The sequence below is a fragment of the Papio anubis genome, unplaced genomic scaffold (assembly GCF_008728515.1).
Source record: "Papio anubis isolate 15944 unplaced genomic scaffold, Panubis1.0 scaffold172, whole genome shotgun sequence".
Taxonomy (NCBI): domain Eukaryota; kingdom Metazoa; phylum Chordata; class Mammalia; order Primates; family Cercopithecidae; genus Papio; species Papio anubis.
The window spans coordinates 18696-35961 of NW_022161713.1; the positions used below are offsets into that span (position 1 = coordinate 18696).

Here is a 17266-nt window from a genome sequence, read left to right on the forward strand (position 1 = left end):
ATTCCTATTGCTTGCAGATGCTGATGAAACATTAGAGGCAATGACAGTGCAAGTGCATTTTACTGAAAGTTTTAGTTAAATATTTCTGGCCTATTCTGAGGAATCACTGAACAATTAAAAACCACTTGCTTTTAGAATCTGTTCCATTACTTGACTGAAGTGAAATCTAATGGTGGAGTGAAAATCCCAGAAGTCAAAGGGGATGAAGCCTGGAAGGTTTTCTTTGATGATGCTTCCCAGGAAATAGTTGATGAATTTGCTATGCGTTATGGAATTGAATCCATTTATCAAGCTATGACGTAAGTACTACAGAACATTTACGTGGTCAATATCTCTATTAAAATATGAAGAAAGAAAGGAGCATTCATCTCACTTCTAATTCAAATGAAACTGATTAAAAAGAGGATTATATTTCACTGTGCATGTTTGATGCTGACTACTCACTCTTACAGCTGTAAAATATTAATGACTTGGTAATTCATTACCACCATCCTCCAATCCTTGTTCTATTCTCCGAGTGTGGTTCCTTGACAAATAGTATCAACAGCACCTGGCAACTTAGCAATGCAAATTATCCACCCCATCCCAGACCTACTGAATCAGAAACTCTGAGGGTGGAATCCAGCAACCTATGGTTCAGCAAGTCTTCCAGGTAATTCTTATATACTTCAAAGTTTGAGAGTCAACGACTTACTCCATATCTGAGGTAACTAAAGTCCTGGTTTGTCCAAGGTCACAAAGCCTGTTAGTGAGAGAGACAGATCCAGAGCTAGTATGGTGTCTTGTTCCAAATATTAGAATATGTCTTTCCTTCTCATATTTATAGCAGTACTGCTAATTCAGTAAAACAAAGATTTATTTAGCACTCATAGAACCCAAACCGTATGAAAAGTGTGATGCCACAGAAATGACTTATTATAATTTCAATGAGGATTCAGAACTGAATTTCAGTAAGGGTTTAGTTATGAACAGAAGTATTCGTTACTTCCCCGTAATTTACTTTTTGAGACCTGGTCTAAGTTTATAAGTGCAAGTGGTTCAGATATATACCAGGTGTAATATGCAAATTATTTATATGCATATATTAGATGACTTTTTTCATATTAACAACAAGATCTCGTTTTCATGTGAACTGAATAGATACTGGCCCAGATAATCAGTCAATTTCAATCATCTTAATGATGAATGAAGACTGGGCCAAAATCAGTGTTCCTTTCTTTTTTTTTTTTTTTTTTTTTTAAATATACTATAAGTTCTGGGGTACATGTGCAGAATGTGCACGTTTGTTACATAGGTATACATGTGCCATGGTGGTTTGCTGCACCCATCAACCCGTCATCTACATTAGGTATTTCTCCTAATGCTATCCCTCCCTTATCCCCCCACCCCCCGACAGGCCCCAGTGTGTGATATTCCCCTCCCTGTGTCCATGTGTTCTCATTGTTCAACTCTCACTTTTGAGTGAGAACATGCAGTGTTTGGTTTTCTGTTCTTGTGTTAGTTTGCTGAGAATGATGGTTTCCAGCTTCATCCATGTCCGTGCAAAGGATATGAACTCATCATTTTTTATGGCTGCATAGTATTCCATGGTGTATATGTGCCATGTTTTCTTTATCCAGTTTATCATTGATGGACATTTGGGTTTGTTCCAAGTCTTTGCTATTGTGAACAGTATTGCAATAAACATACGTGTGCATGAGTCTTTATAGTAGAATGATTTATAATCCTTTGGGTATATACCTAGTAATGGGATTGCTGGGTCAAATGGTATTTCTAGTTCTAGATCCTTGAGGAATCGCCACACTGTCTTCCACAATGGTTGAACGAATTTACACTCTCACCAGCAGTGTAATAGCATTCCTATTTATCCACATCTTCTCCAGCATCAGTTGTTTCCTGACTTTTTAATGATCGCCATTCTAACTGGCATGTGATGGTATCTCACTGTGGTTTTTATTTGCATTTCTCTAATGACCAGTGATGATGAGCTTTTTTTCATATGTTTCTTGACTGCATAAATGTCTTCTTTTGAGAATGGTCTGTTCCTATCCTTTGCCCACTTTGTAATGAGGCTGTTTGGTTTTTTCTTGCAAATTTGTTGAAGTTATTTGTAGATTCTGGATATCAGTCCTCTGTCAAATGGATAGATTGCAAAAGTCTTTTCCCATTCTGTAGGTTGCGTGTTCATTCTGATGATAGTTTCTTTTGCTGTGCAGAAACTCTTTAGTTTAATTAGATCCCATTTGTCAATTTTGGCTTTGTTGCCATTGCTTTTGGTGTTTTAGTCATGAAGTTTTTGCCCATATCTATGTCCTGAATGGAATTGTCTAGGTTTCCTTCTAGGGTTTTTATGCTTTTAGGTTTAATGTTTAAGTCTTTAGTCCATCTTGAGTTAGTTTTTGTATAAGGTGTAAGGAAGGGATCAGTTTCTGTTTTCTGCATATGGGTAGCCAGTTTTCCCAACACCATTTATTAAATAGGGAATCCTTTTCCCATTGCTTGTTCGTGTCTGGTTTGTCAAAGATCAGATGGTTGTAGATGTGTGGTGGTATTTCTGAGGTCTCTGTTCTGTTCCATTGGTCTATATATTTGTTTTGGTACCAGTACCATGCTGTTTGGGTTACTGAAGTCAGGTAATGTGATGCCTCCAGCTTTGTTCTTTTTGCCAGGATTGTTTTGGCTGTGCTGACTCTTTTTTATTCTATGTGAAATTTAAAGTAGTTTTTTTCTAATTCTGTGAAGAAAGTCAATGGTAGCTTGATGGGGCATACTTCCCAAAGTAATTGATGGATTCAGTGCTATCAGTGTTTCTTTTCAAAGTTTGCTGTTCATAGCCCTTAATCTCTAATCATATTTCTAGAACAACATAATGTAAGCATGAATGATAATTACTGATAGAGAAATTGTGCATGCTTTTCCAGTACATAGAATGTCCTTATGCTAAATAATAAAGATATATAGATTCTTAGACATGAAAACAAAGAAACCTTAGAGATCTCCCGATAGAACCTCCCTCTCAAATCTGGAAACTTTGTGATTGGTTCCCTGACTGATGGTTACCATCCCTTTGTTTGTCCACATCCAGTAACAGGGAGCTCACTACTTTGGAGGGAGCTTGTTTTATAATTGATCAACCATAAAGGAGTCCATGACTTTGATATCTGTTCCATCCTATGCCAAAGGCTATGATTCAGAACACCTAGTATAAAGTCACAGCACAATTAAAATGCAACTATGATGAACAGTCTAAGGGAAATGAATTGTTCTGCCTAAAGAAAGGTAGGTAGGTTAAAAAATCAAAAGAACCTGCTGCTGGATAGAATCCCATTAAAAGAAAAGATTAGGTTACATTTATTCCAAAATATCTCTGGGAGCTGATGTTAGATTCGTTCATTTCCATCTTTTCTGTGTTCTAAGAAACATAGTTATGTGAATATAGAAAAATGCTAAGTATGTATCACGTAGATGGTTGAAAAGAGGAGAATTAGCCCTTCCTTATTTTATTACATTGTATAATGTGGTAAATCTTGCCTCTTAATCTAAGTAAAAGATAAGTATTTTTAAAAAATATTTTCGATATTTATTTGCAAGTGACCTGCAGGTAAATTGTGTCTTATTGTATTTACAATTCTCAGGAAAGGCAAAAACTTCTATTCACACTAGACAACTGTGTAAAAGCTGGGGTTGGCATTTTTTTTTTTTTTTCTGTAAAGGGCCATGTAGTAAATATTTTGTAGTTGTACCAGTCTCTGTTACACTGCTTAGCTCTGCAGTATTAGTGCAAAGGAGCCATAGATATGAAGTAAATAAATGGAAATGGCTGTGTGCTGATAAAACTTTATTTTAAAAAACAGAAACTCAGGATTTGGTCAGGGTTTGGCATGAGGGCCTGAGGGTCATAGATTCACTGGTCTACGGAGTGAAAACAAGGCAGATAGAAATAAAAAAAAAGAATGCCTTAGGTTTTGTGATTCATTGACAATTACACTTCAGTGACAATAATGTGGTAGATTATGTGTACTTTTGGTTATACATTTGATTTAAAAACATTTTTATGTATCACATGTTTCTTTTAGCCCTAAATACTTACCATGACAACCCCAATGTTTTTCCCAGCTTAGCAAAACTGTAGATAGGCTTCTTTCTACCTCTATTGCCCTGAGGTCCATCTCCTCCCAGCTGTTGCAGATTCCAAATGACCTAAACCCACAGGCCCCTGACCTCCTTTCCCTTAGAGCATTTACTTTGGAAAACTTACAGTTGTAAATTCTTTCTCTGTTCCTTTGAGATTTAATTTTTAAAAAATAAAAAATAAAAACCCTTGCCTGATCTTGTCCCTGTTGCAGTAACCTTAATAAAAATTCCCTTGTCTAATTAACTTTGATGCAATTTTTGCTTTGTCAGTACAAAATTTTCCATTACTTTGCCAGAAGAAAAAAATTCTGTTGACAATCTGATTAATCCTAAGGAAATTACTACCAACATAGATACAATCTCTGTTGTACCAATAAAGATTTTATGAATACCAATATTATTTATTGGTATTCATTAGTTATTAGAAATTACTGTTTTTGTACAAAAATATACATGTACTCATTTTATCTTAATCTGTTAATATAATTGTAATCTGTAATTATATCCAGGAAAGATAATAGAATGGAACAGCATAGGAGTACACTTGAATTCTATTCCAGGACTTACAAATTGAAATTTTGAAGAGAGGAATCATATCTTTCATCACTGTTTTACAAGAAGTTCCCTTGCTGCATGATAGAAACTCAATACATATTTGCAATTGAGTGAATCAGAGGCAGAAGTTGTTTATCAGAATTCCATTTATTTTTGCCTTCTCCTGGTGTGTTTCTAGATGCCAGAGTTTTTCAGTTGCCAAAAACAAAGTGAAAATGAAAAGTTTAATTGAGCTGATAGAGGGTTCTATGTCACCATTTATGTTGTAATAGGGGTGAGAGCACACTACATTTATTGATCATTTTTAAAAATTTGAGGAAGTTTCAGAGTACTGACTTTTTTTTTCAATCAGGAGTTGAAATACAGCTTTCAGAGATAGTTTCCACCATATTTTTAAAATGATCCTTTTGCAATTGAACTGTAACTTGAGCCCTAAGCTATTGCTGGTCAAGGACTAACTCAACTGAAAAAAAAAAAAAAAAAAAAAAAACTGTTTATAAATACATCTATCTTCTAATTTAAACCGGTTGACTAATGAATCTGTATTTTTCTGTTGTTCTGAAACCTCGTGTCAAGGAACAACAACAATAAAAGTAATCGGAAAGCCAACCAACCAACTAATGAAAGAACAACAAAACCTAGAACGCAACATTTGAAGCCTGTCTCAGAATTAGTTCCTCTTAATTCTTAAAAAAAACAAAATTGGAAAACTCAGCTCTAAGGAAGAAATGGTATCTTGTCTGTGTAGTAAGGATACTTACCAGTTTTGAAAAAGACAAAACTCCTTAAATCTGTGGATTTTCCTAGACACCATTTGATCAAAAACAGAAATCAAATTGTACTTTCTTTTGATATTTAAATACTCTTTAGGGTTAGCCAGATCCCCAGGTAACTTCATAATCTTCCTCTTTTATTAGAGATTTCTTGGTTTCTTTTGAGCACATTCCCATTTCTTTGAAGATGGATTTGGAGAAGAAGTTAATAAGGAGAAGTATGTTTTAAGTCATAGTCTGGTAGTACACTATTGAATTTTTCTCCTGTGAATTTCTCATCAGACAAAAGAGTCTGAAACTATTTTGCTGGTAAACCTAAGCATTAGGACTGAACGTCCCAGTGCTCCAGGTTACCGCCAGCTTACTATAAAGCACTCCTCTTTCCACATAATATTTTCTGTGAGGGTACCAATTATTAGCCCTACCCATTACATAAAAATGACCCTTTGTTCTGGAGCCTGCATCAGTAGGAGAGGGATTGCAGTTTTCCTGTTTGGACAGGTGATTGATTAAGGACCTGAAGAATTTGTTCCCACATGGCAAATGCAACCATCCATCTAAAATAGTTTTCTAACTAATGACAGTAAGAATGAGAGGCTGTTCCCCTTCTCTAAGGAACACACCATTCCACATATTTTGCATCATGGGGTGAGGCATAGAACTTGTTTCCATCATCAATATTTTGGGAGTTCTTGATGCTTTTCATCAACTGATGCTTCTCATCAATATATGCCTTATATATGTTCCTAATAGTGTTTTGAAAGACTAATTGTTCACAGCTGAACACATCTGGGGAATTTTATATCAGTCATTAAGGATTAAATCATCCTCTGGAGATTATTTCTGTCAAGAAAATACATTTTCTTGAGTGTTTAATTAGTCATTTATTGTAACATGAAGGCTAAGATATCTCACAAAGTCTGAGATTCTGTTAGGCTATGGTTATGCCTCTACAGTACCAAAGGAGAGGAAAGCATTAGGTCAGTGTTTTTTACCTTGATGTGCTTAACAAACAACCTGGACCCTGACATTGGCCATCTTTATCTAATTTATATTTAAATCAGAACTGTTTGGATACAGATTACTTTAAAGTCACCCGTCTGTTTTAACTGCTTGAGCCAAGAGTCTACTTGTAAAAAAAGAGTGCTACTTAACGGCGTCTTTCATTCATTTAAGAAATATTTACTCAGTGCCTATCATGTGCCAGAAATGTTTCTATGGTTACGGCAGTAAGCAAAAAGTCAGTCTAGTTTCCCATGAGCCTCACATTCCAGAAGACGAAATTAATTTATTCAATAGACATTTTCTGAGTATGTAAGTATAAGGACTTACATAGAATGTCTTAGTCTGTGAGGCTGCTATAAAAAAATACCATAAATTGAGTGGCTGATAAACAACAGAAATTTATTTCTTACAGCCCTGGATGCTAGAAGGTCCAAAATTAAGGTGCCATCAGGTTTGGTGTCCGATGAGGGCTATTTCCTGGTTCATTGATGGCTATCTTTTCACTGTGTGCAAGCTTCACATGGCCAAAGGGATGAATGCTCTCTGGGGCCTCTTTCATAAGACAACTAAAATCCCATTCATGAGGGGCTCCCCACTCATGACATAATCACCTCTCAACAGCCTCACCTTGTAATACTACAATCTTGAGTCATAGGTTTCAACAGATGAGTTTTTCATGAACACAACTGTTCAGACCACAGCACAAGGCAATGGGGAAATAGCAGTAAAAGATAGCTCTTGCCTCTAGTAAGTTCCTGATTTAGGGGGAAGAGAATGAAAAAATTAAATAATAACAAACATGGGTGCTGGAAGGGCCTAGGTATAGAGGAAGCAAATCCAAGCACAAATGAGAAGTGTCAGAGAAAGCTGATGGGCAGCCTGAGGGTCCCACCCTTACTTGTCCTTCAACTTCTGTCTTCCTCTAAAATCTGTGCCTTTTATTTATTTTCCAATCACACACCATTGCCCTTGTACTCAAAATCTCCATAATTGCATTCTAGCAACCCATAGCATCTTTGAGAAGCTATGATGTTTTTGGTCAAAGGAGAAGTGACATTTGAGTGTTTGGGTCAGCTTTGTGACAAGAATGAATAAAATTCTAACTTATCATTGATAAGTTAGAATGCTAAGCTGAATTTGGAAGAGCAAATGTGATGAACGTTGTTTTAGTGTATTTGTAACATCAGAAATGCAGATGGTCTTCCCTTTCATTTTGCATAGTATCTCTGAAATTGCTTCTAACAATCTAAGAATCATAATCTCCTTTCGGTACATCTTTCCAATCACCTTCCTCTTCTGTTCATTGATTATTTTTAAACTTTAGATGAAAGGCATTTCTATTCTTTGAAAACCACAAGTTCAGTATGATTTTGGACACCTGTCCCTGAACTGGCATGTGAGCTAGAGGATTGTTTTATTTTTTTGTTCAACAATAGCAAGTAACATTAATCCAGATGTGCTATTTGAAATATATATTAGGCCAATAATATTTTGACAATTAATGGTTAATAACTTTGTAGCAGTTGCTTTAGCCAAAAACTTGCCAGTAACTACCTCATTGTTCACTTTTTAATTTTGTTTAATTGATTGATAAAATTTTATGTATTTATTATATACAACATGATGTTTTGAGGTATATATACATTGTAAAATGATTAAGTCTAGCTAATTAACATATACATTACGTTACATAGTTATTTTTGTCACGAGTACACTTCCAAGCTGTTAGCATTTTTCAAGAATACAATGCATTGTTATTAACTATCGTCACCGTGCTGTACAATAGACACTTCGAACTTATACCTCCTATCCAACTGAAAATTTTTACACTTTGACAAACATCTCCTAACACTCACCCCGCTAGTCAACTCCAGCTCCTGGTAACTACCATTTTATTCTCTAATTCAATGAGTTCCTCTTTTTTTTTTTTTTTTAATATTCCACATATGAGTGAGATGTTCATATAGTATTTGTCTTTCTGTGGCTGGCTTACATCTTTTAACATAATGTTCTCCATTTTTATCCATGTTGTTGCAAATGACAAAATTTCCTTCATTTTTATGGCTGAATTCTATTCCATTGTATATATATACATTTTCTTTATCCATTTACCTGGCAGTGGACACTTAGGTTGATTCCATATCTTGGCTATTGTGAGTAATGCTGCGATAAACATGGGTGTGCGGATATTTCTTGACATACTGATTTATTTTCTTTGGCTATAAGCCCAGTAGTGGAAATAATAAATTGTATAATAGTTCTATTTTTAACTTTTTGAGGAAGCTTCTTACTGTTTTTTGTAATTACTATAATAATTTACATTACCATAGACAGTGTATGAGATTCTCTTTGCTCTACCTCCTTGCCAAGGCTTGCTATCTTTTACCTTTTTTGGTAATAGCCGTTCTAATAGAAGTGAGGTGATTGCTCATTGTGGTTTTAATTTGCATTTCTCTGATGATTAGTGATGTTAAATATTTTTCATGTACTATTGGCCGTTTGTATGTCTTCTTTGGGAAAATGTCTATTCAGATCCTTTGCCCAATTTTTAATCATGTTATTTGTTTTCTTGCTGTTTAATTATTTGAGTTCCTTTTATATTTTTGATATTAACCCTTTATTAAATGTATAGTTGGCAAATTTTTTCTCCCACATTGTAGGGTGGCTCCTCACTTTGTTGACTGTTTCCTTTGCTGTGAAGAACCTTTTTAGGTTAATGCAATCCCATTGTCTATTTTTGCTTTTGTTGCCTTTTTGAGGTTATAGTTAATAACTCATTACACAGACCAATGTCATGCAGTTTTTCCTCTATGTTTTCTTCTAGTAGTTTTATAGTTTTGGGTCTTACATTCAAGTCCTCAATCAATTTTGAGTTGATATTTTATATGGTATGAGATAAGGGTGGGTCAAATTGTATTCTTCTGCATGTGGACATCCAGTTTTTTCAACATCATTTATTAAAGAGATTATCCTTTTCTCATTGTGTGCACTTGGCACTCTCGTTGAAAATCATTTGTCAGTAAATGTGTGGATTTATTTCTGGGCTCTCTACTCTGTTCCTTTAATCTATGTGTCTATTTTTATGTCAGTGCCATGTTTCATTATTTGCAATAAGTATCATCATTTTAGAGTGTATTACTCGAACTTTTCCCATGGAACTAAAATTTCATTTGTTGAATTCTTCTGACACTAACACCATTTACTTGCAAAAGTAAAGTCAAGTGTTCTAATGTTAATAATGCATTGTTTTTAATCATGTCTCTAGAGGAGAATATTAAACATTTCCAGAGATTGCAACAGTACATTTTTACCTTTTTTTTTTTTTTTTTTGAAGATATATTCTCTGGTTTTTGAAGAGGTGGTTTGCAGCACCTCTGAGTCAGTCATTTTTAATTACTGGTTGTACTTTTAATCCTATTTCCACCCTGAGAATAATTTAAGTAGTATTAGAACTGTAGCTGATAAAAGTAAATGATTTTCAATGGATATAGTTAGAAGCAAGAAAAAGTTTGCTTTCGCTGTAACTACACATAAAGAGAGAACCCGCACAAACTCGGAGGCGGACATCTTGCCAAACTGAACATCCTGTAGAAGCCCATTAGCTGAAAGCTCTGCAAAGAGCAAAGATTGCCTCAAGCTGACTTCTGTGTCCAGCGCTTTCTTGTTATTTTTCCTAACCCCTGGCTGCAATAGAATCAAATGTTGATGGTGGAGAGAAGTGATGAATGTAGTTGGACACAGCCAACATGTTATTTATATTCAGAAAGGCATAGCATGTTCGAGCATGTAAGGACTGGATCTTCTAAAAATCCTTTCATTTTGCAGATGGAAAAACTGAATCTAGAAGTGATGAAGTTACTTTTTAAGGTCACAGTAGAGGGCTAGGTTTAGCATGAAGCATCTTTATGCCTTGGTACTTTTAACTCTAAATTGGCCACCCAGATTCCTTCCACCCCTCCGCGTACTATATGGATACATACATACACACACACACACACACACACACACACACACACACACTTTGCTGACCATTTCTTCAAGGTTTCAAAGGAACGTAGCCACTAATACTGATTCATATTTTTCCTTTTTTAAGAATTGTTTATTTTTCTTTTTTCCTTCAACCATCCAAGAAATGTGTACTTTGATGTACACTACTACCATCTTTATCATATCTGTTGCCTAATCATTTACTATTTAGAGTCATGAAAAGGCAAGTTCAACATAGACTATTGTTTTGGTACTAGGAACTACCTTCTTTAATTTAGCATGCTTTTAATCACAGTTTCTAGAAAAAGATAGGTATTTTTACCAAACTGGGAAAAAAATTATACTCATTGGAATGACCTGAAAATTCTGTTGCTCAGTTTCAGTATTTTATTTTGTAAAATCAGTATCAAATGACTAAGTTTTTAATCTTGGCTCTCAACTGTTTAATTCCCAAGTCACTAGTTATTTCCAACAAGATCATTTTAATATAAGTTCTAAGAGGTGGCAACAAGTCCTAGGTATTATATCTTTAATCTTTAGGTGTATTAAAAAGTGTTTATGACTAAATTTATGAGTCATATTTAAATTTTTGACATATTTATGTTTCCTTTCAATCAAACAACAAAAGTTTTGCTGATTAATTAGCTCATAAGAAAAACTATGGTAATGCTAATTTGTTATTGAAATTGGTAATAAAATATCTAGTGGAAAGAAAAGTAGCATTAAGTGAAATGCTGGGTTTTTCTTATTAGCCTTTTTTGATTTTCACATATTCGCCATTCTCATACCTTTATTTTGCCTTAGGAACTTATGCACCAAGATAATTTCATTAATATCTTTACAATTCTTGATATATTTTATTAAGTAAAATTAAACTGGTATTTATTTTACAGTAATTTTATTATATCATGAGACATGTACTCGTAACTAGAAATTACTTGTCAGTAATACATTTTGAAAGAGAAAAGTCATTTTGTGATTTGTTTGACTTCTTCAACAAAATTCTTGTTCAGTGGTATTTTAGAATATGATAGGTTATACAATTTTGCATTATATACTTCAAAGGTTATGTAGTTTTCTTCAAAAGGAAAATATATAGAAATAAATAATTTAGTGAAACAAGAATACAAAACATTTTAAATTATCTTATTAGTGCTTAAGGTTACAAAGAGACTTAAAATCAACAAAAGGCAAAATTTGAATTAGCAAAATTTAAGATGTATATTTTATATATTTTTTCTGGTTAGTGTAATAAAACGTGTTAATGCTACATTTAAAAATACACAATGTACATTTTTTAAATAACACAAATGTATAATGCCACCCAGAGATAACACTATGATCATATAATTTAGCAGTATTTCCTGCTTGGTATTTGTTTTTGTGTTTTCATGCAGACATATACACATATCTATTTGTGTTTGGTGTGCATGTGTGTGTGTGTGTGTGTTGAGATAGTAAAATGTTTTTATCCTGCTTTTTTTGGCAACTTACAGGGTTTCTTTGAATACATGTTTGCTGACCACCTGGATGTTGTCAGCATCCACCTGCAAACTTTAAACTGAAAGACCAGCCCCTAAAAATTTTCCACTTTCTGCTATTTCTTTGTTCAAATGAAGTACTCTTTTAGACTAGGGAAAAATATTTTTTAGCTTCTATTTGTGGGTTTTCTAAGCATATTTCTTTTTCTGAACAACGTAAACAACCAATAAATTTTGTCTTGCTAAAAGCAGAGCATAAAAGATTCTACATAATCCCCAGGGTATATTGTTCCCAGTGTTCTTCCAGCCCTTTCTTCTAAGTAGCCTCACATCCCATTGCTCATTCCCTATTGTACAGGCAGTATTAGAATCTTGGGAGTTTTGTGCTCTTTAATGGATATAAAGTGAAAAGGTGTGGGAAAGGAGAAACAGCTTTACCTCCTGGGAAGTCCATTAGCATGAAATAGGGAGGGATTGATAGCCTTGCTTGGCAGCAGTCTAGGACCCAGATCTCTGATAAACGGAGCAGACATTGGAAGGTTTCTAGAAATACCCTCCCATTCCTCTCTGGTCAGGTTAGTGTTTTGGGAGTTTATATACTAGCAGTCACTGAATAGTTCCCCATCTAGCCAGCCACTTAAAGTTAGAAAAAGTTCCTTCCAGAAACTGGGAAATCTTTGATTGGTAACCTTCATTTCTAATACTGTTGTGACTTTGCATCCTTTTTGGTTTTCTCGGAAGTTTCCATGGGATGCTTAGAGGGACTGAATCAGATTCAGCTAGCTACCATCCATTATACCCCAGAAATCACCTCAGTTAAATTTTAATCAAAATGTAAAATATTTCTGTCAGCTTTCTAAGAGGAATACTTGCCTAATGCTTTAGAAAATTTAAAATGCTGCTTTCAGCATACTGATTATAAGTAGAATATTATTCGCCTTCAAAGTATTCATTGTTATTACAGTGTTAACTGCTAGGTACTTCCGCCACATTTTCACAACATAATTGGATGTTTTTATAAACTGTCATACTGAAGCATCTGTCCTTTATTCCCTAACTCTACAAAAATACCTTTAGTTTATATTTTGGTTCATATTACTTTAATTTGTTTTAATTAAGTAATGTTTGTTGGTCAGTTAATATGTACAAGGAAACAATGTGCTAAATATGGGCCAGATATATATCTTAAATTTTGCTAATTCAAATTTTGCCTATCGTTGATTTAAGAGTCTCCTTGTCACCTTAAGTACTAAGAAGAAAGATAATTCAACTTGTTTTTTTATTCTTTGATAAACTAATAATTATTTATATTTCTCTTTGTTTTTTAAAATAAAACTGCATAACCTTTAAAGTATATCATGTAAAACTGTATAAACCTATAATAATACTTTAAAATATCATTAAATAAGTTGGATGTTTTTATAAACTGTCGTACTCAAGCATACGTCCTGTTTGTTTGGAATAAGTCAAACAAATCAATAACACAGTGCTTTTTTTTCTTTCAAAAGCTATCAAAGCATAAACAAAACACATTCCAGAAAGAACAGATACGTATACAAGCAATACGCAATATTGAAGAGAGAAGGCCAAAGTAAATAAAATCATTATGTCAAAGATATATCTGTAGTCTCAAGTTCATTGCAGCATTAGTCACAATAACTAAGACATGGACTCAACCTAAGTGTTCATCCATGGGTGAATGTATTGAGAAAATGTAGTCTGCACTCAGAATGGAATACTTTTAGCCTTAAAAAAAAAAAATGAAATCTTGTCATTTGCAAAAAGATGGTTAAACCCTGAGAATATTATGGTTAAGGGAAATAAGGCAGGCACAGAAAGACAAATACTGCATAATCTCATTTATATGTGGCATCAAAATAAAAAACAAAACAAAACACTAGAATTCATGGAAATAGAGAGCAGAATGATGAATACCAGGGGCTTAGGGAAAGGAGGCAGATTGTGGAGCTATTGGTCGAGGAATACAAAATTTTAGTTAGATGGGAGGAACAAATTCCAGAAATTCATTTTACAACATGGTGACTATAGTTAATAACAATGTATTGTGTTCTTGAAAAGAGCAAAGAGAATAGATTTTATGTTTTCTCACCGCAAAAAAAAGATAAGTATGGGAAGTAGTGCAAATGTTAATTAGCTTGATTCAGCCATTCCGTAATATACACATATTTCAAACCAACCTATTGTACATGATAAACATGTCATTTTTATTTGTCAATTAAAAATAAAGAATTTTAAAAAAAAAGAGAGTGAGGAGGATAAATTAAGAGAAGCTATACTGTGGTAGATGGTTAAGAAGGAGTCTCTAGAGATACATTACATGAATTCCAGTCTTTGAGAACCTTACCTGCTCTGTGACTTTAAAGAAAAACAAAAATAGAAAAGGAAAAAAATGTTACAACAAATACAGAGAGGACCTTAGACTTCAGAAACATTGGCAAAACAGAAGCAATTTAGTATTTAAAGACTAAGTTGCAATTACTAAGCTTACCTAGTTTACTTGGTGTTTTCGCGCTGTTCATGATGGGAACAGCAACTTTCCCACTTGGTTTTATATTTTCAGAGATCATTCTAAATCTTCAGTTACAACATTGTCAAAATTAGGCTTAAAATTGTTTTGTTAGGAAGTTTGGGTACTGCAGAAAAATTCAAGGTTTTGTGTTTTAGAGATCAGAAGCAGACAGTAATTCTGTGATATTTGAATTATCTCCAGGTGCAAAGTATTTTTTTCCTTCTGACTGTGGTATGTGAGGTGGTCATTCATATTGGAAGCATGGCAGGAGTGTCAATTTTCACTTCTACACTTCCTAAATTGTTTTTCTGCTTCCACTACCCACTCGTTTGAATCCTTCTTTATACCACTTCAGAGTCATCTTTTCAAATTAATCTGATAATGCTAGTTCTTTCTGCAGAAATCTCAGGTAACGTCATATAGTTCACATGAGAAAATCCAAACTCCTTGGCCAGATATTGTACCAATCAAGGTTTGGCCTTGACCTACTTTACCTTGGTCATCCCCTGGCACCTCTTCACTTTTCATCTTATTTCCTCTTAGTGAAAACTCTTGTCACTTTATTAACATTGATCTTGCTAAGGTCATGATGATGTTTATTTGTCAAGTCCAATAACTTCTTTTCTGTCCTTATTTTATAAGACTCTTACTGCACTTAACAGTATCAATCATCCTTTTATCAAGATTATCCTGATTCCAGTTTCCTGGGTTTCCTTTTACCTATCTAGTATTTATTTAGTCTCAATTATAGAATTTACTATTTTTTCTTCTTGTATAATTTCCTTTTATATTGCTATTTCCCAGGTGACATTCTGTAACATTTCTTCGTTTATTGTACATATTTTCCCTAGATAATCTTATCCTTTCTCATGGTTTCTGATAATTCATGCTGATGATCGCAAATCTAGGTGTCTAGTCCATGTCTCCAAAAACCAGTAACATTCCTACGTGGAAGCTCTATGAGCACCTTAAGCTCATAATTAACTGGATACATCATCCCTCCACCTTCAACTTTTTTCCATTTTTTAGTTCCCAGCTCACTTGGCAGAAGAACCACTCATGTAGTCACTCAAACTAGAACCTTGAAACTTAACCTTTTCTCTTCCTCATCCCTCTCTATCAATTCTAAGTCCTAACAGTTTTTCCTCTGTGAATATTTCTCAAATCAATTTCCTCATCACCATCTACACACTACTACTAGTTAAGACATCCATCATCTCTTCTCTTCATAGCCTCCTAATTGGACTCTTTACTTTCATCTTCCTTAAACTCATCCTCCTCCATGCTCCTCCTATCAAATTAACCTATTTAAAATCCAGATCTGATTATTTCACTTCCCATTACATGTTGAAGAACTAAAGTTCCTTGCTAATGCTTTTTAACTTATATTTACTCTGTACCATTTTGAACTTTGTCCAAAAATGTCTTTTGATGCCTAGAATAGATCCAATTTATCTAACATGTTACACAAGACTCTCTATAAACTCTTCAGATTTATCTTTAGCCATACCAATCCTAAATGTTCTCCTGGAAATTTGTGCTCTGTTAACCTAAAATTACTAGAGTTAACTTTATACAATATTTTATTTCTTTCCATAGTGCCTTGATTTGTACTTTTCCATTCCTCTGGAATACATTCTTTATCCATCAATGATATCAAACCCTGAGTCAGGCTTGGCTATCTCTTAGTCATTCATTGACTGTTAGCCCAGCCTAATCTCAAGACGTCTCCCCTGCTCCTCCTCACCAGACTGTGATATATGCATTCTAACTCAGTGTCTTCATAGCACTCTGCTATGCCTTTTTCATATTTTTGCATAACTGTATTAAACGTATTACATGACTGATTCCGCCAGCAGTCTATAAGCAGATTCATTCCTGCATATCCAAAGCTAATATAGTCTCTGCCATTTAGGTGTGCTCAGTAAATATTTGTTGAACCAACTTGTAGAGACGCTAAGCTCTTCACTCTTTCATGATCATTACCTCAACTCTCATTCTGTATTCCTTGTGTTTCCCTCTGACTTCTCCTCTCTTCACCACTATGGGACTCAGTTTGGCCTTTGGAGGATTGTCCTGCACCTCCAGGCCTGTTCCTCTACCCCATGGCCCACCCAAACCTTTTGGCTTCCTCTGTGATTGCACTTTCCGCTGTACAACAAAATTAGGATTTGAGGTATGTGCTTGATAATTGGGAGTATGCATTTTATTACATCAAGACTATGTTTTAATCAACTCCAGATCCTTACCATTAAGAAGAGTGCCAGGAATACAGTAAGTACATAGCCAGTGAAGAAACAGTACTCTGACCAGATGGCTTTAATAGGAAAAAAAAATGGTTAAATACTAGAAAACTCTTAGAATAAATTCTAATACTAATTCTAATCAATTTTCATAGATGAATGTATTATAATTACTATCTGACTATCCATTGAAGTTATTTTTAAAAGAGAAGTTTAAAGTGTGAATGTAAGTTTGATGTTACTGTTTTCTAATTTTTCTGTGAACAACATGTTAACATTAATGATAAATGTGTAGCAAAGATTGTATAAAACTATATAACTCAAGACTGCACTTATTTACATGATGTTTCCTGAATTATGCAAATTTTCACATATAACCTATGAATTATTAACCTCTCATTTTGGTCATGAAACATTGCTCTGGCATTCAAAAGCCATAGTTTCTTAGGGTATTTTTATCATCAAGATATTTGCTTAACCATCTCAAATTAGGGAAAGGGTGGTTTTTGATACTTCTAATCTTCCCATATTGCATTTGCTTTTCCCTCAGATGACTTT

The 17266-nt window shown here is 34.2% G+C and overlaps 1 protein-coding gene across 1 annotated transcript in view; it reads left to right on the plus strand.

Annotated features, from left to right (window-relative positions):
• Positions 1 to 17266, plus strand: part of LOC116272713 (protein unc-13 homolog C-like) — a 119390-nt gene that overhangs the window by 6697 nt on the left and 95427 nt on the right. The window contains exon 3 of the mRNA XM_031661477.1: positions 136 to 299. Within this exon, the coding sequence (XP_031517337.1) occupies positions 136 to 299 (164 nt within the window). The remainder of the gene's footprint in view (positions 1 to 135; positions 300 to 17266) is intronic.